This window comes from Syngnathus scovelli, chromosome 13 (genome assembly GCF_024217435.2).
Source record: "Syngnathus scovelli strain Florida chromosome 13, RoL_Ssco_1.2, whole genome shotgun sequence".
Classification (NCBI taxonomy): Eukaryota; Metazoa; Chordata; class Actinopteri; order Syngnathiformes; family Syngnathidae; genus Syngnathus; species Syngnathus scovelli.
Window position 1 is genome coordinate 13,762,662 of NC_090859.1, and position 23,435 is coordinate 13,786,096.

General features: G+C 49.8%; 2 protein-coding genes and 1 long non-coding RNA gene across 4 annotated transcripts; all 3 read left to right on the forward strand.

The window, feature by feature from the left end:
• Window positions 1-81: 81 nt before the first annotated feature.
• zswim6 (zinc finger, SWIM-type containing 6) lies at window positions 82-9,791 on the forward strand. Of its 2 annotated transcripts, XM_049738312.2 has the most exons (13): window positions 83-869; window positions 4,142-4,498; window positions 4,567-4,715; window positions 4,793-4,943; window positions 5,711-5,884; window positions 5,976-6,137; window positions 6,237-6,383; window positions 6,459-6,779; window positions 6,861-6,996; window positions 7,081-7,238; window positions 7,313-7,476; window positions 7,536-7,617; window positions 7,707-9,791. In XM_049738312.2, the coding sequence occupies exons 1-13, from the start codon at window positions 497-499 to the stop codon at window positions 8,567-8,569; spliced, it is 3,237 nt and encodes a 1,078-aa protein (XP_049594269.1). In that variant the 5' UTR covers window positions 83-496; the 3' UTR covers window positions 8,570-9,791. The 2 variants fall into 2 exon arrangements, with proteins under 2 accessions (XP_049594268.1, XP_049594269.1); XM_049738311.1 differs by having other exon boundaries at window positions 82-869; window positions 6,459-6,996.
• Window positions 9,792-9,925: 134 nt separating this feature from the next.
• On the forward strand, window positions 9,926-15,266 carry LOC125979747 (kinesin-like protein KIF2A). The gene is made up of 20 exons (XM_049738313.2): window positions 9,926-10,138; window positions 10,971-11,065; window positions 11,132-11,251; window positions 11,316-11,370; window positions 11,479-11,613; window positions 11,888-11,988; window positions 12,060-12,155; window positions 12,326-12,380; window positions 12,455-12,617; window positions 12,695-12,785; window positions 12,852-12,915; window positions 12,981-13,072; window positions 13,138-13,280; window positions 13,356-13,560; window positions 13,628-13,806; window positions 13,880-13,957; window positions 14,029-14,173; window positions 14,239-14,340; window positions 14,422-14,557; window positions 14,616-15,266. The coding sequence occupies exons 1-20, from the start codon at window positions 10,078-10,080 to the stop codon at window positions 14,699-14,701; spliced, it is 2,202 nt and encodes a 733-aa protein (XP_049594270.1). The 5' UTR covers window positions 9,926-10,077; the 3' UTR covers window positions 14,702-15,266.
• A 381-nt stretch (window positions 15,267-15,647) lies between these two features.
• On the forward strand, window positions 15,648-21,501 carry LOC137840868 (uncharacterized). Its single transcript, XR_011087999.1, has 6 exons — window positions 15,648-15,752; window positions 16,772-16,883; window positions 16,983-18,159; window positions 18,225-19,476; window positions 19,547-20,394; window positions 20,649-21,501. It is a non-coding gene; the product is annotated as an uncharacterized lncRNA (long non-coding RNA).
• The last annotated feature ends 1,934 nt before the right edge of the window (window positions 21,502-23,435 follow it).

A 23,435-nucleotide genomic window follows, 5' to 3' on the forward strand; every position in this document is an offset into this window, starting at 1 on the left:
CAGCAGGCCACTGAACGTCACACGGGGGCGGAGTTATGTTCAAGCCCCGCCTTTTCCTCCTCCCACAGCACCACGAGGCTCCAGTGTTGACAGACAGGCAGCCTACGGGCACGCATTGCTCGCTCTGGCTAAGCTAACTAACTTGAGCCCCCGCCCACCCCTTTTCTCCTTCTTTCGACGCCTCCGGGAGAAGTGACAATTAGAACCCTCTCCCTCCCCGCTTGGAAGCGTCTTAATTCGGCAGCTCGCGAAGTCTTTAAGCGGACGTGCGGGAATTCCGCCCGGAGTCCGCATTTAACACGGAGCTAGCCGAACCGGAGCGACCCGCCTTCTCTTCATTTGTCAACAAAGGGGTTTGACATGCCTGCGGAAGCCCTTCCCCCCACACGGGCACCTTAAAAGGATGATTTGCCAACAACCGAGCCGTGGCTAACATTCTCGCTTCCCCGTCGCGTTCATATGCTGCGTTGACTTCCCCTTCCGTTGCCGAGCTAGCATGGCGGAGCGTGCGGCCAAGCGGCTCTGCTGTAGGCCGGGCCACGGCTCGACGTGTCGGCCAGGCCAGCGAGCCGGAGCCGGGGCTTCGTCGACGGGCAGCACGCAGACCCCCGAGTCGCTGCTGGACATCGCGGCGAGGCGGGTGGCGGAAAAGTGGCCTTTCCAGCGGGTTGAGGAACGCTTCGAGAGGATTCCGGAGCCCGTACAGCGACGGATAGTGTACTGGTCATTCCCGAGGAGCGAGCGAGAGATCTGCATGTATTCGTCGTTCGGAAGCGGGGCGGACGAGAGCGGCGACGAGAGTCGGCTGCCCTTTCGCCGCGGTGTCGCCCTCCTGGAGGGCGGCTGCGTGGACAACGTCCTGCAAGTGGGTGAGTTGATCATGTTGTTCGGACTCTACTCTACTGAGGTAAATATTCCGTCTCAAAAGAGACAAAGGCGACAATGGGGCTTTAAATCAGCTCAATGGGAATCTGATCAGAGCTTTGAACGCAGCTTCTTCCTTCTCCTTCGGCCACTTTGCATTTCCATTGCGACATTTAAACGCCCCAAATTGAATTAAAATGCAAGCACACAAAGAGAGCCTTTTGAGGCTCTTGGCAAGCTTTTGCGCAAAGTTTGAACGCTGCTAGGAGATGAGGTCATTTGCGCTTCTGCTTTCTGAGGAATTGACGCCTAAAAATGTTTTTGACCTGGCTCGAATTAAAATCATTTAATATTCAACTGTATGATGATTAAATGTAACAGCGACAAAATATGCTTAGCCAGTCACTTGCACTATATCTATATTTAGAAACTATGGCACACAAGAAATTGTTCTTATGACGTTTCTTTGTTTATATACTTCAGAGATTGCATAATAGTCTCAAATTTGAAGTGAATTGATCGATGACTGGAATGTCAACAACTTTAACAATGCATGACAGCAGTACTGGCAGAGATTATGTAATTATTTGCAACTGTGTAGCAAGCACAATGTAGCTCAAAGTAACAGAAAGTAAAAATTTAAAGTACAGCAGATGTCCCGTGCTTCCCATTTTGTGGAAGTGTTTTGCCTGAAAATGCATCACGCTGCATTTAAAACCATCCCGCATTGCAGGTCATGTTAAGAACATGTAAAAAGAATTTTACAAATCAAACATCTTATTCGTGTTCTCAAATCCAACTTTTTTTTATTATACCATACATTGCACGCTTACAGCATCACAACAGCAAGCCCAAATCATGTTCAATGGCTAATTTACGTTGTCATTAATTAAAACGGTACAGACACGGTGTACTAGCCTCGCCACAAAGAGCCTTTAACATGTCACAAAAACTAAGCTTGTGTCACGTCATCATCCCAAAGTCTTTATCGAAGATCTTGAAGTGATGTAACATAAAAATAACTCAAGGTGCAAAATCGGTTTTGTTTTGACAAACGGAATGGTGACATTGTAAAACTCGACGTGCACTCGGTAACTCCTTTGATGTGGCTGCTGATTTTTAGTTTGAATTGAATTAACTTGCTTCCGGCCTGAAGAGCGTTTGCTGCTTTCATGTTCACGTCGGGAGCTTCCTTTGGCCCCCACCGACCCAAACAAACAAAAGCACCTTCCGCCGCCCTCGTCAAGTAGCCGCGAGACTTGGAAGGCGGACGCATATTGAGCACAAAAGCAGCCTTTCTCAAACCGGGTCGGGGGGGTGTGAGTCACACCCTCGTCTGGTTTTGGGGTGCGAGTTTGTGCGGAGACACCAGATGAGCGGCGGCCTTCGAAGAATCTGCCTCAGTTGTCGTAGCGGTCGTTTCTTTTGATTATCCGGCGCCCCCCCAAGCACACCTCGGGGCCTGTAATCCAATTTACTCCGCACGTTTCATTGGAATGCTAATGTCGTCAACAACACGTCTGCGTGGCCTTTGTGCGGAATTAGCGATCGTTGTACTTCTCAAACGAGGCCTCCTGGACCTAAAAATTCCTTTTTGATTTTTAAATGACCAAACTGGTCATTCACTCAAATCATATTTCCCCAACACCAGGAGTTGCTTCACTCGGGTTTCACTAGTTCATTGTGCTCCGGTCACGGTTCCCTTTCATTACCACCGATCAGGTTCTCCTGGTCCGAACGTGTTTTTTGTTCTGGTTGCGTTGCGAGTTCAACCTGATTTTTGGTTTTACTGTCAATGAAAAGAAGCATGAGTCAGTTTTCCATGTGCCCTGCATGCACCTGCTTGTCAACAAGACATATTTTTCCCCTGCGAAATTGAAACCGCATTAGTGCGTTTCAGATTTTTAAAAACGTGACACCAAAAAAGCCTCCAGCGTGGTCGGTCATGTGCGTGTGTGGCACGTGACGCCGCCGTACTAGCGGACCAGCACATCGTGTACAAACACGCCTTATCTTAATCTCCGTTGAAACACAGACTGTCCTGTGACGCGGCCATCTTGTGTGTCCGCAAATAAAGTCGGCGAGAGGAAGGACGTTTGGCCACCAACAGTCAACTTCAACAAAAGAGAAGATTTTCTTGGGAGTGTTGCGTTAAGGCGTCCTCCTTGGGGGAAGTCCTCGGCCGCCGCCTTTGTCATCGATTAACATGCTAGCACGCTAAGCGTCTGGTGTCCGCATTTGGACCCGGTTAACTCAAATCCTGGCTGACCTCAATTTGAACAACTCATGCCCCCCCCCTACCCAAACACCCATAAATGTGTCATTAGTGGTCCAAGCGACTTGACTGGTGCTGCTGCTCCCCCATATGTTGACCCACTCTGAAGGCTAATCAGGCTCATCAAGATGGCCCAACAATGGCATCAGGGGAGTTGTGAGGAGGGGGCCATTTTAAGTCCAATTATCTTCTTAGGTGTTAGCATGTTTGCGTGGGTGTGTTTAGACTGTAGGAACTATTGTGGTTTAGTTCCCGGATGCCCAATTAAGACTGTGGGTCCAAAAATGAGAAGGCCTGAGTTTTTCCAAATTGCTGCTTTTGCGATTTTAAAATGGCTTCCCACCACATCGCGATGTTGATTGGAATTTGATTAGTTGTTGAGCCCTACGTCGCTTCCTGTCACGCCTGGCTCGCAACTGAACCGTTGACGTAACGGAGTGATGAGAAGTAAGAGAAAAGGGGGAAATCTTGCTCAGCTGAGTGCGTCGGGAGGTTTGGCGGCGAGCCACAGTCCTGAGCTCAGCATTCTGTCATGCATTTCCTCTCCGGGCCCACTTGCATAATGCGGCCCACCGCACGGCAACGACGCTTCTTCTTCGTCCACCCCCACCACCCGACGCGGCGGTTCCGGGGCTCAATAAGTGAGCTGTCTCCTCCACAGAAAAGAAGAACGCCCGAGGCTGCGCTCGCTGTCTGCCAAGCGAGGGATTACGAGAGGTCATTCTATGCATTGAAAAAAAACACAAAAAGGCCAAGGCTGCCCGTTGAGGCGTGAACGAGGGCTTCTACTGCCAAGGTGCGCTTTGTGTGCACAAGTGGCCACTTCTGCTTGTAACAATAGGGTGGCTAATCTGTCACCCGAGGAGATGCGGCGGAAAAGGCATCTCGGGGAGGGCTGGGAGGAGGAACATGGAAACAATCAATGGCTAAGCTAAGCGCTAACTTGTTAGTTAGCAGCAAACTTGATCACACTTGTGACTGACTTTGTTGCCTTCCACTCAGGCTTCCACTTGAGCGGCACGGTCCGCGAGCCGGCCACGCCCTCGGAGCCGGAGCTGCTGTGCAACGTGAGCGTGAGCTTCGACCGCTGCAAGATCACGGCGGTGACGTGCGGTTGCGGCAACAAGGACATTTTCTACTGCGCCCACGTGGTGGCGCTGTCGCTGTACCGCGTGCGCAGCCCCGAGCAGGTCAAGCTCCGGCTGCCCATCTCTGAGACGCTCTTCCAGATGAACCGTGACCAGCTGCAGAAACTGGTCCAGTACCTGATCACGGTGCACCACACCGAGGTGCTGCCCACCGCGCAGAAGCTGGCCGACGAGATCCTGTCGCAGAACTCAGAGATCAACCGAGTGCACGGTGAAGACCCAAACCACAGAGTACCACCTGAACAATGTGTGACGTCCTGGACTTGTGCCGGTCCACAGGTGCTCCCGACCCGACGGCCGGGGCCAGCGTGGACGACGACAACTGCTGGCATCTGAACGAGGAGCAAGTCGAGGCGCAGGTGAAGCACTTCCTGTCTCAGAGCAGCCCCCACGGCTCCGGCAAGCAGCTCAACCTCCTCTTCAGCAAGGCGAGTGGACCCCCTCACCCACCACCACCGACGTCCACTCTCGTCCGTCAACCATGTCGCTTTCTGTTTGTCCGCAGGTGAAAGAGATGCTGAAGATGCGGGACTCCAACGGCGCCCGCATGCTGTCACTGATCACCGAGCAGTTCATGGGGGACCCCCGTCTGGTGTTATGGCGTCAACAAGGGACCGCCATGATCGAAAATTACAGGCAGCTCTGGGATGAACTCGGTACTTGCAATTCTTTTACGAACTACAGCGGACATTTAAGATATCCCAGAACAACTCAAGCCTGTTGATTCATAAATGAGATTAAAAGTAAAGTAAAATAAAAAAATGTGAAATTGTTAATTTTAATAGTCCATTCATCTCTATTAATTTGATGGATATTTATACATAATGTTAGCATATCCATTACCTTTTACTAACATTAGCATGAACTTACAAACATTCATCCTCCCTGTCAGTAGAGGGCAGCGTGTTATGCGCTGAGAATGCATTTTGACATAATTCCACCCTTAAAAAAGCTAATAAACATAAAGCTTGGTTCTGGTTTTACCTCCCCGTGTTGTGTCCATTGGCGCAGTCTGAACAAAGAGACCCCTCCCCCATACCTTCTCCATCCATCCTCCCTCCCTCTCGTTTTCACCTCCGCCGGTTTCTTGCTCTTGTCATCTGTCATCCCTTATTCATCTGCGCTCATCGTCCATTGTTCTCCTGTCCTCTTTGCGCCTCCCCTTTTTGCACATCCAGTAGGCCTGTTGTTCTCTGAAAAGAGAAGAAAACAACAAAAAAAGGGAAAATGTGTGCATGCATGACCGAATAAATGTTTTTAATAATTTGAGAGATGAAGCACTATTTCACAGATGAATCAAATAATATCCAAATGTTCAGATACTACTGAAACAATGCTACTTACTGAAACATGCTAACAATGCTAATGCGCTACATAGTAACCGTCTCAATGTTGAGCTCATGTTTTTAATGTGTTCTCGCAGGGGCGCTGTGGATGTGCATCGTTCTCAACCCTAACTGCAAAGCCGACCAGAAGTCGCGATGGCTGAGGCAGCTCCGCCGCTGGAACGGCATGGACGTGTGCCCCCTGGAGGATGGAAACCAGAGCAGCAGCCAGAACAGCAACGCCGTACCACGAGGACACAACGCCAACCCTGGTGAGGACCCACTCTCTTCTTCTTATTTTTAAAAACGTTACCTTAAGCTCTGAGGAACTCACTTTGTGGCTATCAAATCAATTCTTCTCAGACTCATCTCAGCGCACGGTGTTCACACGGGCCATAGAGGCCTGCGACCTGCACTGGAGGGACCCCCACCTGCAGCGCATCCTCGCCGAGGACCGTAATTCCGATCCCTGTTGCCATGACAACCCGGAACTCTTCAACAGCCGGGGCTGGCCCCTGTGGCATGGTGAGATGAACCGAGACATTTAACACAAGTTACTTCTGTAATGCTAAGGCTAATAGAAGTTATTATGTCGATTTGAACGGCAATAAAAATGATTTACAGAGCACGTCCCCACGGCGTGCGCCCGCGTGGATGCTCTGCGTTCTCACGGGCACATCAAGGAGGCGCTCCGGCTTGCCGTGGCCGTGGTCAACACGATACGGAAGCAGCAGCACCGGGACTTCCACTTCTTCCGCAATATCAAGAAAGGTTTTTGCTTAGCTTAAAATCCTCCTATCCTTCCTTGATGGAGTAATATATAAGATGACGTGTGTGTGCGGATAGATGAGCTCCACAAGGGCATGATGTCCGTCACCAATCTGGAGGGCTGGGTGGGACACCCCCTGGACCCGGTGGGGACCCTCTTCAGTACCCTCACCGAAAATGAGACAGAGGTGGTCCTGGACGAGGGTGAGACGCCAAAGGCACTGGCGGTGGAGGTGGCGCTGATCGGACTGGGGCAGCAGCGGGTCATGCCCGACGGGCTCTACGCGCAGGAGAAGGTATGCCACAACGAGGAGCAGCTGCTGGCCAAGCTGCAGCAGCTGGAGCTGGACGACGTGCTGGTCGACGTCTTCCGCAAGCAAACGGCCATCTTGCTGGAGGGTTCGTCATCTCTGCTGTCGGCACGTTCGCAAAGTTCCACTCTTCAGCCGCTGAAGCTTGGTTGTTGGTCTCCCGCTCCAGCTGGTCCTTACAGCGGTCTAGGCGAGTTGCTCTACAGAGAGAGCGTCCCCATGCACACTTTTGCCAAGTATCTCTTCACCTCGCTGCTACCTCACGATGCCGAGCTGGCCTACAAGATTGCACTGAGGGCCATGAGGTGAGTTGAGAAGCCTCAATGTGCCTTCAGAGCAAGAACTGTACCCTCAAACACGAGCCATTGATCTGAGCTTTTGTGTTCAAGGCTGCCGGTCCTGGAGTCGAGCATGGCGTCCGGAGACCTGTCCCGCTCGCAACGCTTGGCGCCTGTGGTGGCCAGTCGTTACCCTCGCTGGTTCACGCTCAGCCACATCGAGTCCCAACAGTGCGAATTGGCATCCACCATGCTCACTGCTGCCAAAGGTAGGACACATGTCAGCCCGCCGCTGGCTGTCTCGTCCTTGTCATATCTCACCATATTGTTTATTTGCCGTCAGGTGACGCTGACAAGCTGCAAACGGTGTTGGAGTCCATCCAGAAGAACATCCACTCCTCGTCGCACATCTTCAAGCTGGCCCAGGACGCCTTCAAAATCGCCACCGGGATGGATACCCTGCCTGACCTGACGCTGCTCAAGGTGGCTTTGGAGCTGGGTCTCCAGGTAAGACGCACCATAACATTATCCGACCATCCGTCTGGCTCATTCCTGATTTTTGCCAGGTGATGAGGATGACGCTGTCCACTCATAACTGGCGGAGGCGAGAGATGGTGCGCTGGCTGGTCACGTGTGCCATTGAAGTCGGTGAGTTGACAATTTGAGAGTGACTCTGACGACAATATATATATTTTTAATCATCAAACATTCTGAATTTTCTCCTCCGCGTGTCTAAGGTGTGTTTGCGCTGGACAGCATCATGCAGAACTGGTTCACGCTCTTCACGCCCACCGAGGCGACCAGCGTGGTGGCGACCAGCGTTATGTCCAACGGCACCATCGCGCGCCTCCATGTGGACTCACGGCAGCAGGAGAACTTGGCCAACTCGGCGCGCACCCTGGCCCTCCAGTGCGCCGCCAAGGACCCGGAGAACTGCGCGCTGTCAGCCCTGACGCTGTGCGAGAAGGACCACGTGGCCTTCGAGACGGCTTATCAGATCGTGCTGGACGCCGCCTCCACGGGTATGAGCTACACGCAGCTGTTCACCATTGCCCGCTACATGGAGCACCGTGGCTACCCCATGAGGGCGTACAAGCTGGCCACCTTGGCCATGACGCACCTGAACCTGAGCTACAACCAGGACACCCACCCGGCCATCAACAACGTCTTGTGGGCGTGCGCCCTTAGCCACTCGCTGGGTAAGAGCGAGCTGGCCGCCGTTATCCCGCTGGTGGTGAAGGGCGTCAAGTGCGCCACGGTGCTGTCGGACATCCTGCGGCGGTGCACGCTGACCTCGCCCGGTATGGTGGCGCTGCACAGTCGCAGGAACGCGGCCAAGATGATGTCGCTGGACAAGGCGCCGCTGCGCCATCTGCTGGACGCCACCATCGGCGCCTACATCAACGCCACGCATTCGCGCCTCACGCACATCAGCCCGCGGCACTACGGCGAGTTCATTGAGTTCCTCAGCAAGGCGCACGAGACCTTCCTCATGGTGCACGACGGCCACGTGCAGTTTGCGCAGTTCCTTGAGAACCTCAAGCAAATCTACAAGGGCAAAAAGAAACTCATGATGCTCGTGCGAGAGCGCTTCGGCTGAGAGAGGAGCGGAAAAAAAAAAAAGACACCACTTTTACTTGAGTTTTATCCTGCAACTTGAAGTGAACCTAAAGTCTTACAGAGTGTGTGAACAGTTTAAGCGAATGGGCCAAGATGTGAATGCAAAAGATTGCAGCTAACCCGCTTTTTATCGCCACGTTTGAGACCCGCCCGTCCAAAAAGAGGAAAATCCACAATACGGAGAGCATTGCTTCAAAATCCGTGACACGGCGGACCCCCAAATGACCAAGCATGGCAAAGCCGGGTTCTCTGCTCTTGGGTGTGACTGCGAGACTGTGTTGCCTTTTTTTGTATGAATGAGAAGTCTTACACTGCACACAAAACGTCAACAACCACCTCGCCCTCCGCCAACAGCCTCAAAAGACAAGATGAGCGGCTTTGAACCAAATGGAGCGACCAGTTAGCACCTCTTCTTTTAGGTTCTCACATGGTACCCCAGTTCTGTCCCAGTTTCAGGAAAACCACTCGCTTGTTGGATGTTAACGCTTCTCAGGGATGTCTCTTGGGGAAAAATCCAAACACAAGAAGAAGACAAAAAAAGCATTTTAATGTAAATACGAATTGTTAAGTTATGAGAGAAGAGTCTATGTGAGGCGCAATACTTGAAGCTGCAGTACTTTAACACACAAAAAAAACATATCAAGAGGACTTGACAAGAAGTATAATGGCAGAGTACTTTGTGGAAAGAAAAGCGAGCGAATAGAAAAAAAAAACCCTGAAGTTCCACGTCCAAACTTTCCCTGGAGAAATATTTCCCTCCTGTGGGTCAGAGCAGCCGTTTTTCTTGCCTTGTCATCTTAACGCTTTAAAACAACCACATGTAAAGCCGTTTGAGTATTTATTCCGTTTCTGTTGTATCCAGCTCAAGGTCCATCTTCCAGTACAGTCTACCCTCACTGGTAGAGGACCACTTTGGCTTACTGGTATAACAAGGAATAAATTCTCACAACTGCCCTCCACACAACCAAACTGTGTCTTTAATGTTTTGATTTGTTTTATTTGCTTAATTTTGGCTGTCCTCAGCGCCGTTTAAGATCCTGGTATTTATTACATTAGATTTAAAACGAAAGATTGTACCGTAGCATCATTGTGTTCTTGAAACTGATGTTTGATACACTGATTTATTTATGTCAAATGCTTGTTTTACAAACTTGTTCAAAGAAATATTTGCTTTTTGGAATAAATTTTTGTTTTTGGTTGCAGAGTGACTCATGCTACCTCATTTCTGATGTTTTAAATATGTGCTAATCCTGAAGAAGCGTGTTTATGTGATTATTACGGTAATACAATGACAGTTAAGCAGTGTCACCGGTGACGTTGAATGGACAACCGCGCATGCGCACTGGTGCCCCTCCCTGCCTCTGCCTGGCGACCAGTGGCCAACACAACTTGGCACGCGCGAGCTCACCAAATTACATTTTATTCCAATAGAATAAATAAAAACAGGAGAGGGAGAGGAGGAACGACGCCCTCGTGGAGAGCGGGGCGATGGCCGCCATCTACGGGAAGATCTTCGTGGGCATCTACGTGGAAATAAAGCGGAGCGACGGTACGTAAGCCGAGCCCCCGAACGACTACACCATGTCCTCCCCGCCGGTCCTGCTGCTGCTGCCACCGCCGGGATATTGCAATTGTTCGCCCGCGACTAGCAAACACTCGCGCCACCGTCGTCGTCACCGTCATTTTCCTGAGCGTCCTAACATGTCCGCCGAAAGAAACGCGGGCTTTTTCCATTCTGACGCCCGGTGTCAGCCGACCCAGGCGGTGGCGTGATGCTCCATAAGCGATGTCACTTGTCTCGGAAGCTTCCCCCCCCCCCGAGGTTCTCTCCTCCCCGTCCACCGGTGTGAGATGAGCGGCATCATACGTGCTCTGCATCCCCCGGCGGTGCGGGAGGCTGAGATGAGGGAAGGAGGGAGAGGTCTCCATCCCATGAGTAGGCCACATCTTCCTCCGAATGGCTGCTTGATATTCTTCCGGTTTGAAATGTCACAATGGGGTGGATGGCTGTCAGTCAAGTGGGCCTGTCTTGTTGCCACACCCTGACAAGGGTCCACCAGTCCAGCGTTGACCCTGTTGTAGCCTCAAGGGCGACTATAGTTTTTGCTTGTGATAGCCATGACACATCAATTTAAATCCTAGCCAATCGTAAAAATCCACGAGTAACTGAGTAGTTTCCTATAGATGCCACAGAATGGTGGGAAAGGACTGTTTTTGATTGGTCTGTCTCATTGAAACTCCTCCCCTCACCCCAACATAGTTCCTTGGCACCAAGATGAGAACTTTGCCCTTTCAGCAAGGAATTGAGGATACAAATCAGTTCTACAGTGACTGTGATTTAAATAATATATATTATATTATTTTGAATTTCCCACACACAGGTCGTATCCACCAGGCAATGGTCACGTCGCTGCACGAGGACAACGACAGCGTGACGGTGGAGTGGATCGAGAATGGCGACACCAAAGGGAAAGAGGTAAACGCCTTCCACGCGAGACATTTTCATCCAAATCCTATTAATGGCGACATCTGCTTGACATAGATCGACCTGGAGAGCGTCTTTGCGCTGAACCCGGATCTTGCCCCTGAGGAAGACGTGCCCCCGAGTCCAGAAACTCCTCTTCCTCCTTCCAACATCGCCAAGCCCAGCAAAGTGCCCAAGGTCTGTTCTTTACGTCATTATATTTAACAGTGGATTTGTTTTGATGCTCTCTCAACCCCACCAGACCCGACGAACTACGGCGATACCCAAACCTGAAAACGCCCCGCGGGAAAACAGAGGTACGCCAGCGTTGATGATGATGATGTCACTATAAATTGGCATATTAAGCTAAATCAAAGTGTCTTGGACACTCTTTTCCAATTGTTGATGATGGTTTGACTCCTCAGCTGCGGCAGTAGGAACCACCCGAGCCCGTCCGAGCCAGCACAGCCAGCCTGTGGAGCCCCCTCCTCCGTCCATCACCACCCAGCCCACAGCAGCAACAGCAGCAGCCAACCAATCACTGCTCCAGCAGCAGAATGGTAGCGCACACACTCACACACGCATGAGCAAAATGATGTCATGATGCTCGCAGCTGGACTAGACCTTCTCAAAAGAGCCTTTGAGGGACACGAGTCGTCACGCATACAGAACATTTGTGGGAGGGATTGCAAATTTGCTCATGGTGGAACTAATATGTCTTGAACACACACAATTGGTTTCATATTTCAATAAATGTTTAATGACATGGACATGACAATGGATTTTTCTGTCTGACTTGAAATGATGATGCTAATAACATTTGTGCTCTTCCAGCGCGAAGGAAGTCCAACTGCGTGAAGGAAGTGGAGAAGCTGCAGGAGAAGCGAGAGAAGCGGCGACTCCAGCAGCAGGAACTCCGAGAAAAACGAGCCCAGGTGAGAGCGTGCGCGCAACCGTGCACATACGCGCACTTCCCTTATGTGACACAACACGTGTGTTGTTGCAGGAAGTAGACGTGAACTTGCCAAACTACGAGATCATGTGCATGATCCGAGACTTCCGGGCCAGTCTGGACTACCGACCCTTGACCTCCAATGACCTGGTACGTTGCATTCTATCCATAATAAGTGATTCAATTGTCCATTAGTTGATGTAAAATAAGTCAAATAATAATATAATAACATTTCTTGTCAAGTCAAAATTCATTCACATTTCATTCAGTAATAAAATTATGAAATTATTTGTCAAATTAAAAACTATTTACTTCTGCAGATTGAGGAACATCGGATATGCGTGTGTGTGCGTGCCCGCCCCCTCAATAAAAAAGGTACACGCAGCTAGACGTGCAAGTTCCGGAGCGGTGCAGCCACGCAGATCTGATCCCTTTGTCTGGCCCTCTAGAACTGTCCGTCAAAGATCTGGACGTGATCACCATTCCCAGCAAGGACGTGGTGATGGTCCACGAGCCCAAACAGAAGGTGGACCTGACGCGCTACCTGGAGAACCAAACCTTCCGCTTTGACTACGCCTTTGACGAGAACTCCACCAACGAGATGGTGTACAGGTGGGCCACACCACCCGTGCAACATTTCACACAGAGTTGTGTCAGCTTTGGACATTGTTGTCGCTAAACGCTGGCAGGTTCACCGCTCAGCCGCTGGTGGAGACCATATTTGAGCGGGGAATGGCCACCTGCTTCGCATACGGACAAACGGGAAGTGGGAAAACACACGTGAGTGCTTTTATTTGGACAGCCAGGATGAGCCGTGCCTTTTGTTGAACTGGCTTTTCCTTTTAGACCATGGGAGGCGACTTCTCCGGGAAGAACCAGGACTGCTCCAAGGGCATCTACGCACTTTCTGGTAAACCATCTCTTTTTGTGTACCTTACAAAATCTTGTAACTTTTCTTCTGGCTGATGTGTGCAGCCAGAGATGTCTTTCTCATGTTGAAGAAGCCAATCTACAAGAAGCTGGACCTCCAAGTCTTTTCCACCTTTTTTGAGATCTACAGCGGGAAGGCAAGTAGCCTTGACGAAGATGGAGGTTGTTGCGCGCACACTTTAACCGCGTTTTGCTTTTAAAGGTGTTTGACCTGCTGAACCGCAAAGCCAAGTTGCGTGTGCTGGAGGACGGCAAGCAGCAGGTGCAGGTGGTGGGGCTGCAGGAGCGGGAGGTGAAAGGCACCGAAGATGTCCTCAAGCTCATCGAAGTGGGAAACAGCTGCAGGTGCGGGATCTTTCCATGTCGTAGAGTCTTGTGGGAAAGTCTGCCCTTCCATTAGCGTGACCGCACCTCCCTCAGGACGTCCGGCCAAACCTCGGCCAACGCCCACTCCTCGCGCAGCCACGCCGTCTTCCAGATCATCCTGCGGCGGCGGGGCAAGATGCACGGCAAGTTCTCCCTCATCGATCTGGCGGGCAACGAGCGGGGCGCCGACACGTCCAGCGCCGACCGCCAGACGCGCCTGGAAGGAGCCGAGATCAACAAGAGCCTGCTGGCTCTCAAGGTCAAGTCTCCGGAAATGTACCGTGCCGAAACATCAAGTCGCTGATGACGTCGCTGTCCCCGAGCAGGAGTGTATCCGAGCTCTGGGTCGGAACAAACCGCACACTCCCTTCCGGGCCAGCAAGTTGACTCAGGTGCTGAGGGATTCCTTCATTGGCGAGAACTCTCGGACCAGCATGATCGCCACCATCTCTCCCGGAATGGCGTCCTGTGAAAACACCTTGAACACGCTTCGTTATGCCAACAGGTGAGGCGCCTCGGCCGTGTCGGGTGGGACGTGACATATGGGACTGAATGTTTCATGTCCACTGTGCTCGCAGGGTGAAGGAGTTCGGCATCAGTCCCTCGGATATTCCCTTTTCGCAGAGCGCTCGCTCCGACCTTTCTCCGACTTACGAGTATGACCTCGCGTCTCAACTCGTCCTGTCCAATCAGAGGCCTATTCACCATCCCTGTTCTTTCCGATCAGAGTGAAGGAGTTGTCGGTGGAGCCAGAGATCGTCACGGACCCTCTGACGGCTGAACAAGTCAACCAGCTGGACGTCCTGGAGGCCCAGTGGGGCGTGGGAAGCTCCCCGCAAAGAGATGACCTCAAGCTGCTCTGCGAACAGAACGTGAGCGTTGCCTGGGTCTCGCCACGCGGGCCATCCTCTTCACTGCGAGCGTGTGTCATCCGCAGGAGGAGGAGGTCTCTCCACAGCTTTTCACCTTCCACGAGGCAGTCTCGCAGCTGGTGGAGATGGAAGAGCAGGTTCTGGAGGATCATCGAGCAGTCTTCCAGGTCATCTTTGTGCCACTAATAATTTTGATATTAGCTTTATAATGTGTGTGTACTTTCCAACACAATGTGTTGCGATCCCAGGAGTCCATACGCTGCCTGGAGGACGAGAAGGTGTTGCTGGAGATGACGGAGGAGGTGGACTACGACGTGGAGTCGTACGCAACGCAGCTGGAGCAAATCCTGGAGCAGAAGATTGACATCCTCACCGAGTTGAGAGGTAAAAATCCAATCAGAGAGCTGCGTCTCCATCTTGAAGCTCTTCTTTGTTCTTTCAGATAAAGTCAAGTCTTTCCGCTGTGCGCTACAGGAGGAGGAACAAGCTAGCCAACAAATCACCCCCAAGAGGCCTCGTGCACTTTAGACACACGCACACACATTGAAAGATAGGCAGCAGCTTGTCGTCACCGTTGTAAACATTACCGTCGTCGTCACTCCGCAGACCCTCTTCCGTGTTGCAGTCATTTATACCGGTTGCTACATTTTAAAAAAGTATTTTAACTTATTTTTTCCCAGCCAATGAGGCTTTGAACGTCGGCGACTACTCAACGTTTGAGGTTGATTAATAACGTTTTCTGTGTATATAAATTGAGCGTGCCGATCAAACCCGAGTGTCCTGAGAAGCAGAGGAAGTCATTCAGCCATTTAAGTGTGGAAATGACCCTCCAAAAATGATAACACCTGAAACAGAAGGCTCATTCATATTACAAATAAATAAATTCCATGCAGTCCTCCAAGCAGTTGCATGAAGAAAAAGAAAAATGGAGTAGCTGGTTGAAACCCCCCACATTGTGCAATGCCGTAACTTCATAAAGTCACCAAAGAGGAGTTTGTCAAATTGGTTTGAGACTGAATCACACCTGACAAAAATGTAAGTGTAGTTTGTTACTTTACTTTATTGGTGATCATGAATAAAGTGCTCAATAATACACTGTGTCTTCTTGTCTGCAACATTCAAAAACCTCTGACCCATAATGCGAGACTATTACTTCCCGTTTATCAAGGAGTCATGAATTGCTTTTCCCGTTCACTAATGAATGGATCTGTGGTTGAACGAGTTAGTGAGTGATTTGCATTTCCGGTTCATCGCGAGAACGGACCAGTGAGGGAACGAATCCTTAACCACTCGACCAGAGCCTGCTCTGAAACAAAAGAAGATTTGGTCATATTGATAGGGTATCCTCCATGTTCGGTGTTGAAAGTTTCAACGGATAGTCCGAAGCAACCCTTTCCACAGTAGTCACCATGACAGACGACCACCTGGTGGCGTCAGTGTGCCGAGCGTCGTTGGACGATCAGGAGAAGAAGATTTGAATCGACGGATGTGACGTCAGGTCTTTAGGGCAATTGAAGACAGCCGTGCTCGCTCAAGGGGAGTTATCATATGCAGGTGCCACCAAGCGCGTGGCGCTCAGGTAAGCGAGCATGCCAGCAAATGTTTGTCGTCTCCTGCCGTTTTTCACGACGGACGCCGTGTTTGTTGCACGATTGGCAGGCACGCTTTGTTGCCTTTTCAAACAAGCCTTTTTTTTTTGCAGGATTTTCGCTGTCTAGTGAGTGCTTGAGGTTTCGGCACGACACGGCACGCCACAATCCACTTTGCGTCGCGTCGGGTCATTGCGCGTTTTGGTGGTATTTTAAATGTCTTTCGCGGTTGTTTTTTTTAATGCCGGCCAGCCTTTTCTTCATTCGTCTGTCTGTAGACGGTTCGTCAATGACGCCGCCGATACGCGCGTGTTTGTCTGACTATAGGAAATGTTAGTTTGACTCTAGTCAACTAAACCATTTTTTATTATTTTATATGATGCGTGTGCCATTTCCGTGTCATGCAAACCGGTGAACGCAACGTATATGTTACGTCGTGTCCAAATCGGACCAAATCCATTCAAAGATGGCGCCCGCCCGCTTTCGTTCCGTTACGCAACAAACATTTGCGCGGCGGGTTATTTTCTCCCGTTTTGGACGCCGCCAACCTGGATCATCTGTCCAATGTGAGGGAAGTTGTAGATGAAATTAAAATATGAATTATAATCTTTAATAATTCTTGTAATTTACTACAATTTAAGGATTATATATATTTTTCAAATGTAAAACTACTTAGAATGTATAAAATTAAAATATTAACTATAATTTTGATAAATTATCATAACTTACTACAGTATATATTTTTTCAAATGTAAAACTTCTAGTATGTATAATTCTTGTTATTTACTACAATTTAAGGATTATATATTTTTTTCAAATGTAAAACTACTTAGAATGTATAAAATTAAAATATTAACTATGATTTTGATAAATTATCATAACTTACTACAATATAATATTTTTTTCAAATGTAAAACTTCTAGTAAGTGTAATTGTTGGTAAAAAATCATGCCATTGGCACTCGACTCAATGTCTCTTTTTGTTGCAATAATTTGCTTGTCTTTTGTAGCACTAAAAAAGGCTGCCCAGCCAGCATCCTTCTATACAAAGCAAGCAGGAGGCTCTTGAAGGAGCCCTTTCAGTGATGTTAAGGACACTGAGGAAGAGTAGTCTTAAATCAGGTGAAAACCTGTTTTTGTCAAGTTTCAGCTTCCCAACACACAATGGTTGTCGAGTTTTAGCTTCCAGCACACAATTAATGGCTGTCTGTGTTTTTGTAGGCTGCAAGAGGAGCCGCATGTGATAAGTATAATTCCATTTGAAAAGGCACAATGGCCTAGCCAAAGGAGCAATGGCCTATCCAAAGGAGCAATGGCCTATCCAAAGGAGCAATGGCCTATCCAAAGGAGCAATGGCCTATCCAAAGGAGCAATGGCCTGTCCAAAGGAGCAATGGCCTATCCAAAGGAGCAATGGCCTATCCAAAGGAGCAATGGCCTATCCAAAGGAGCAATGGCCTATCCAAAGGCGCAATGGCCTGTCCAAAGGAGCAATGCCCTATCCAAAGGAGCAATGCCCTATCCAAAGGAGCAATGGCCATATGCAAAGGAGCAATGGCCATATGCAAAGGAGCAATGGCCATATGCAAAGGAGCAATGACCACATCAAGTCAAGAATCAAGCAGCGCGCCGCAAAATTCGACGTGTGCGGATCATGTGCCCAGGAGGGGGCAGCGTGGTTGCCTTTGGTTATGGGTGCACGACGGCAAGGTTGCAGGTGTGGCCAGTGTTTGGGGCTCTGATGGTTGGTCTTGCTTTAGAGGTGCGCTGTGGTTGTGGCTGGTCTGGATCCAGCGTTGTCTTGTTCTTGGTTGCCATTGACGGCTCACTTGGGGGAGGACGTGGTTCCGTGGATGGACACAAAACTGAACTTTGAGGTGGAGCTGAATGTCCAATTTTGCCATGACTTGTACCATTTTGTATCTTTTTCTAACCTGCCACTGTCGTAGTTGCTGCGTTTGTTCTTTCCCCTCGGTCTAGGGTGGCGTTGGAGCGAGCCGATCTCGAATGTCCAATTTTGCAATTTGACTTGACATTTTCTTTTTCTAACCTACCACTGTTGCACTTCCTCTAACCCTAACCTACCACTGTGGTACTTGCGTTCTTTGTTCTCCCCTAGGTGTTGGAGGAAGACAGTCAAATTGCGTCTTTTTCTAACCTAGCACTGTCGTGCTTGATCGAAGCCTAACGTACCACTGTGCGTCCTTTGTTCTCTAGGTGTAGGGGGCGGTGTTGGGGCGAGCCGGTCCACGATGAAGACTTAATGATGCGAGCGGCGCCCAACTCATTGCATGTTCTGCCTTTTGCAGGCCAGACGCAAAAGGGTGTGGGGGGGGGGGGGTGCATGGCCCGATTCGACCCGGCGACGGTCACCAAGAGTACCTAACCGCTGTGATAAAGTAAGCAAGTGACCTACAACTTGGGGTGCTCTTTGAGTTTCTAACATTTGTTTCTGTTTGTGCAGATGGCGACCGGGACGCGACATTATCTACTCAGAGGTGGACGGACCGCTGTGGCATCGCTCTGAGGTAGCAGAGTTCTGAGGGAGACCCGCTTCCCTGGAGGCGTCGACCTGTGCAGCTTCAGCATGTGAAATGGATTTTTATTTTTATTAATTCACACCAGCGGTGTCCAAATGTCTGTTTGAGGGCTGCATACTGAATCAAATTGAGAATTCTTTGACACAAATTCATTAACTCAATCACAAAATGTTGCCATTCATATTTTGTGCTACAAAGCAGTGTTGCGTTCATTCGTGTGGTGTGTTGATCAAGTTGGCCCGAGGCTACCATTTGGACACCAATGGTGACATGTGTGCAGGGCTGCACCTGGATTGGAAAACTGTCATATGGTGGTATAGGTCATTGACATGCACTTGAGGAAAACAAAGATTATTTTCTATTCATGTGGCAAATGAAGCATGTTTTCTGGCCTCCTAACTATTTGTAATGAGTTTAGAAGATAAGTCATTGATGCAAGTTGAAGTTAACTGATCTAAGTGATGTCATTGCGATCAAATAGTTCCTCTCATCCTAGAATTTTGCACAACTTTGCTCAATGCAGTGGTCTGGCCCAATACTGCCATATCGTTGGTTTTCCAAAATGTTGTGCAGCCCTCATTGAGTGCCAAACGCGCAGCGACGGCAGGCGCAAGCGACCGCGCAGCGACGGCAGGCGCAAGCGACCGCGCAGCGACTGCAAGCGCAAGCGACCGCAAGCGCAAGCGACCGCGCAGCGACGGCAAGCGCAAGCGACCGCGCAAGCGACCGCGCAAGCGACCGCGCAAGCGACCGCGCAAGCGACCGCGCAAGCGACGGCAAGTGCAAGCGACCGCGCAGCGACGGCAAGCGCAAGCGACGGCAAGCGCAAGCGACGGCGCAGCGAGACTTTTGTGCTTGTCTTGCAAGGTGGAAGAGACGATGTATGAAACGAAGAGCCGGTGGACGGAGGCCACCAGACCCGCGATTGGTGAGCGGGGTGCAAAGGAAGCAATCACCCAAAGAAAGCAGTCGCCAAGTGTTGAAGAGGCGCCTGATGCATGACTGGCCAAGGCTGGCCAGAGGTGGTGACATGGCAATCCAATATGCAACGCACATGTTTTTAATTTGATTTCCTTATTTGTCTGCCGTTCAGGGTTGCCGGGGCGGCCGACGGGACGAGCGCCAGCCTGCACCGAGAGGGACTGGGCTGCACCCACAAGACCAGGGAGGGGGCAGGTAATGAGTACGTTGACAGAAGTGAGCCGCATGCAACTGAGTGCCGTTTGTCTTTATGCACTTGTGCGAGGCGGAAGACGAGTCCAACACCGGCCGGAGCAGACCCGGACCTTGGCCCGTGACGAGCGGCCCACACGAGACTGATGGGTGCAGATGCAGCCAGCGTTTCGGGGGGAGTATGACTTGGTTTTTTTCTTTTGAGCTTTCCCTACCCCTGTCTGTTTGAATAGGGTAACTAGTAGCACGCACAGGCATTTGGGTTGCTGTGACCCTCTAGATACGAATTGGCAAAGTAGACACCCCCTCCCTCCCTCCCTCCCTCCCCCTCCCTCTCTCTCTCTCGCTCTCTTTCTCCAATGCGCCCGGCAGTACCTGCATGGCCTGGTGCACTCAGGGTGGAACGTGGCTATACCTTGCCCTTTGTGGAATACCAGGGTATAATGTCTGCCAGTCTGGGTCCCAGTGTCGTCGACGGTGTCGAGGACAAGGAGATTCTCCGTGACGCTCTCCGTGACGTCACGTTTTCCTCTTTTTTTTTTCCTCTCGGGGCCAAGCCAGCTCTACTCAGGGGGAACTGGCCGGTTGCGCTTAAGTGCGCACCAAAGCCTCTTCTCATCTCCTCTTGCTCTCTCCCTCGCTCTCTCCCTCCCTCCCTCCCTCCCTTTTTGTAAGGGGTTAAACATTTCATAACCCGCATCGCTCCAATGCGGGAGGGCCGTATGAGACATGTGCCAGCCCGTGCGTGCCGCTAGTTACCTGATTCAAACTTACCTTAGTCAAGGTTTGGGGGGAATGCTAGTGAAAATGTTCCCCTTGCCAAAACCACCACAATATGTTTGCCTTTCAGGATTGCTGGGCGCAGTGGATCAGACGAGTGCCTGCACAGAGAGGGACTGGACAGGACCGCGAGACCAGAGGGTAATGATAAAAAACTTTATTTGTAGAGCACCTTTCATACAAGAAATGCAGCTCAAAGCACTTTACAACAAAGAAATAAATTATAAATATTGAATTCTTCATATAGGAACAGACATAAAAAAACAAAAACATTCATGTATGCATACGCAATTAATAAAGGGAGTTTAAAATAGGAGCAAGCTTTAATAGACAGGTACTGAGTACGTCCACAGAAATAAACCGCATGCAACAGAGTGCCGTTTTTCTTTTCGCAGTGGCACGAGGCGGAGGATGAGTCCAAACGTCGAATACCGGCCGGGGGGGGGGAGCCAACCATCGGCCGACCTTCGCCCGTGATGAGCGGCCGACACGAGGCGGACGGGTGCGGATGCGGCGAGGGCAAAGCGCCCAGCCAGCATTTAAGGAGAGTATGACTGTTTTTCCTTTTGTGCTTTCATTCTTTCCCTCCCTCCACTTTTTCACTGGGTGTGCACACTGGCCGTCTGCATGAGGCCTCTCTCTTTCCCAGCGCTGCGTCATTTTGCAATATTGTTGTTTTATTATTGTGTTTTTTTAAATACATGAAGTGAACTGTTTGTACTGTAATTGTGTGTGCATGTACCTCTGAACCTGAATTAAACTGTGAACTGAATTCAAGTGGTCCATTTTAAACATTGGCATGGGCAGTCTATCGTGCATACAAACTGGAATCATTTGAGACGTTCTCAATGACGAGACATTTGTAAAGTTAGTCTCAAACCAAATTGTCTTGTTAAATATGCCTTTTATTTTTTTTTAACTACACAAAGAAAAGCTGCATGCCTTCTAAATTGTTGACAAAAGCCAAGTAGCCAGACACCCATGGATGCAAACTACAAGCGTACAAACGGTGTCTGTTGCGATCAATAAGTCATCTTTGGCAACCCTGCTTTGAAATGGCCACCGAACTCAGAATCTTGCAGAATGTTGGTACATTTTTCTGTATGAGTTAAAGCTGGTATTTTAATCTAGTCAGCCATTTTTTGGTTTGTTTTGAATCATGCATCGTGTGGGCGTTCTTGTGAATAAAATCAACTGTTTTCTTCCTCTTGGTGGTCTTGTAAATAAAGTCAACTTTGGTGTCAGTCATCATTCGCGATGAGCCTCAATTGAAGCTGCATCTCTTGAATGTGAAACTTCTTGCATGTTTTGTTGCAGGGCTTGACGTCCCCATTGGCTGTCTGACTACAAAGAAGGCTGTTTCTGTACAGTCCAGGTTGTTGCTGAGGTCAATTGAATTTATAAACATAGCGTGTAACGTTTAGGACCTTGGCTTTCAATTCGAAGCACAGTTTCTTTACACGGCCAGCCTCGGTACATGTACTGGGTGGTACCACCCAGTTCAGAGTAAAGTAAAGGCCAGAGTGGTCGTCTTAATACCAGCATCCTCATGAAATTGACCATGTCAGACAGGCTAGATCAGGGGTGTCAAACTCATTTTGTTTCGCGGGCCGCATTGTAATCATAGCTTCTGTCGGAGGGCCGTTATGACTGTCAACCCAAATTTACGAGCACCTCATATTATATACAGTAAAAGCTACAAAACAAATTGACAAATCATTTTCAAATCAGATGAGTAAAAAAGAAAAAAAGATATTAATAGTGAAGACCATTTGCAAATCTGGTAATGACACACGAATTTGATGCACAGTTAGTCTTCGCGGGCCACATAAAATGAAGTGGCGGGCCGTATCTGCCCCCCCCCCGGGCCCTGAGTTTGACACCTGTCGGCTAAATGAATTCCAAGTGCTACCACTGGGTGGCAGCATATTTGCCTCAAGCTGTCTGGTGCTGGGTCAATGCGATGCGTCTTTCGTTGTTTTGCCCAAAGCAACCTAATACACAATATTTGCCTCAAGCTGTCTGACGCTCCATTGAACTGTATGCAATAATTTTTAACTTGAAACAACTACATTACAAATGATAGGCGCCCTAATGAGACAGCTGGGTCAATGTTACCCGTCTTTTGCGGTTTGTTTTGCCCAAAGCAACCTAACAAATACGCATAGGTACTGCCGCTATCTCGCCAATGTGCATGTCTCTAAAATGTACAAAGCAAATTCATTTGCATAGTAAACTTCCAAACCACATGCTAAAAAATATTCATGTGATGCAGAAAGTCTTCTTCTGTAGCTTGCTAAGATTTGCCAATTTGAGCAATGCCGTATCTGAACCCGAGGCTGGGGGTTGCCCGTCCATGTGCCTAATCGCTCGGCCATTGATACATCAGCAATGCTTCTTTTTATGTCTCCTCATGTCCTCAGCACTGCAAACCTTTGTGCCGGTACACCATATGAAGTAAATGACGGAATGTTTATTTTTTTTACACCTCCTCTAATGTGTATCAACCATACCAGATGGTGTTTTAGAACAGCCTAGAATAGTAAATTACAAAAGGTAAAAAAAAAAATAAAAAAAAACTTGTAAAGTCCTAAAAAGTTATTAATCGCTGTAAGTGGGAAGTACAGGTAAATGTCTGTCTATTCATAGCTATGGCTTTGTGGAATGTCGCAGCGCGGCGTATGCGGTAGGTGGCGCAGGCGGCGTGGAGCGCAGGCGGCGTGGAGCGCAGGCGGCGTAGAGCGCAGGCGGCGTAGAGCGCAGGCGGCGTAGAGCGCAGGCGGCGTGGAGCGCAGGCGGCGCAAGCAGCATGGGGCGCAAGCAGCAAGGGTGGGGAATCGAACCCTGGATCTCAGGTGTTCAAGCGCAGCGACGGAGCCACTCGCCAAGCGTGGCGAGCTCGGCAGTCACCCCGCTTTCACTTCGAGTCATTCTTACACGTTCAGTATTTCGCTCCGCGCGCGATGGGTAAGTACAAAAGGGAGCTGACGGCCGCCAGCTGCCAGGTCACACTGGCCGACCGGTTAGTGACACGGCCTCATACCCCGTACAATGCTGGTTCGATCCCAGTGGTGGGAGCTTTCTCCAGCCCACTTTTGTAAGTGTCTGAATACATGCATATAGACTGCATGTCTACGCATTTATTTATGTGTAAATACCCAGTGCGGCCCCGCCCGCAAGTG

Coding starts and splice junctions, on each gene's coding strand:
- zswim6 (XM_049738311.1), top strand. CDS start 497: ATGGCGGAGCGTGCGGCCAAGCGGCTCTGCTGTAGGCCGGGCCACGGC. Junction 4,499..4,566: donor AGAGATCAACCGAGTGCACG/GTGAAGACCCAA, acceptor GCCGGTCCACAG/GTGCTCCCGACCCGACGGCC. Junction 5,885..5,975: donor AGGACACAACGCCAACCCTG/GTGAGGACCCAC, acceptor AATTCTTCTCAG/ACTCATCTCAGCGCACGGTG.
- LOC125979747 (XM_049738313.2), top strand. CDS start 10,078: ATGGCCGCCATCTACGGGAAGATCTTCGTGGGCATCTACGTGGAAATA. Junction 11,614..11,887: donor ACTGCTCCAGCAGCAGAATG/GTAGCGCACACA, acceptor GTGCTCTTCCAG/CGCGAAGGAAGTCCAACTGC. Junction 12,786..12,851: donor CGGGAAGTGGGAAAACACAC/GTGAGTGCTTTT, acceptor TTTTCCTTTTAG/ACCATGGGAGGCGACTTCTC.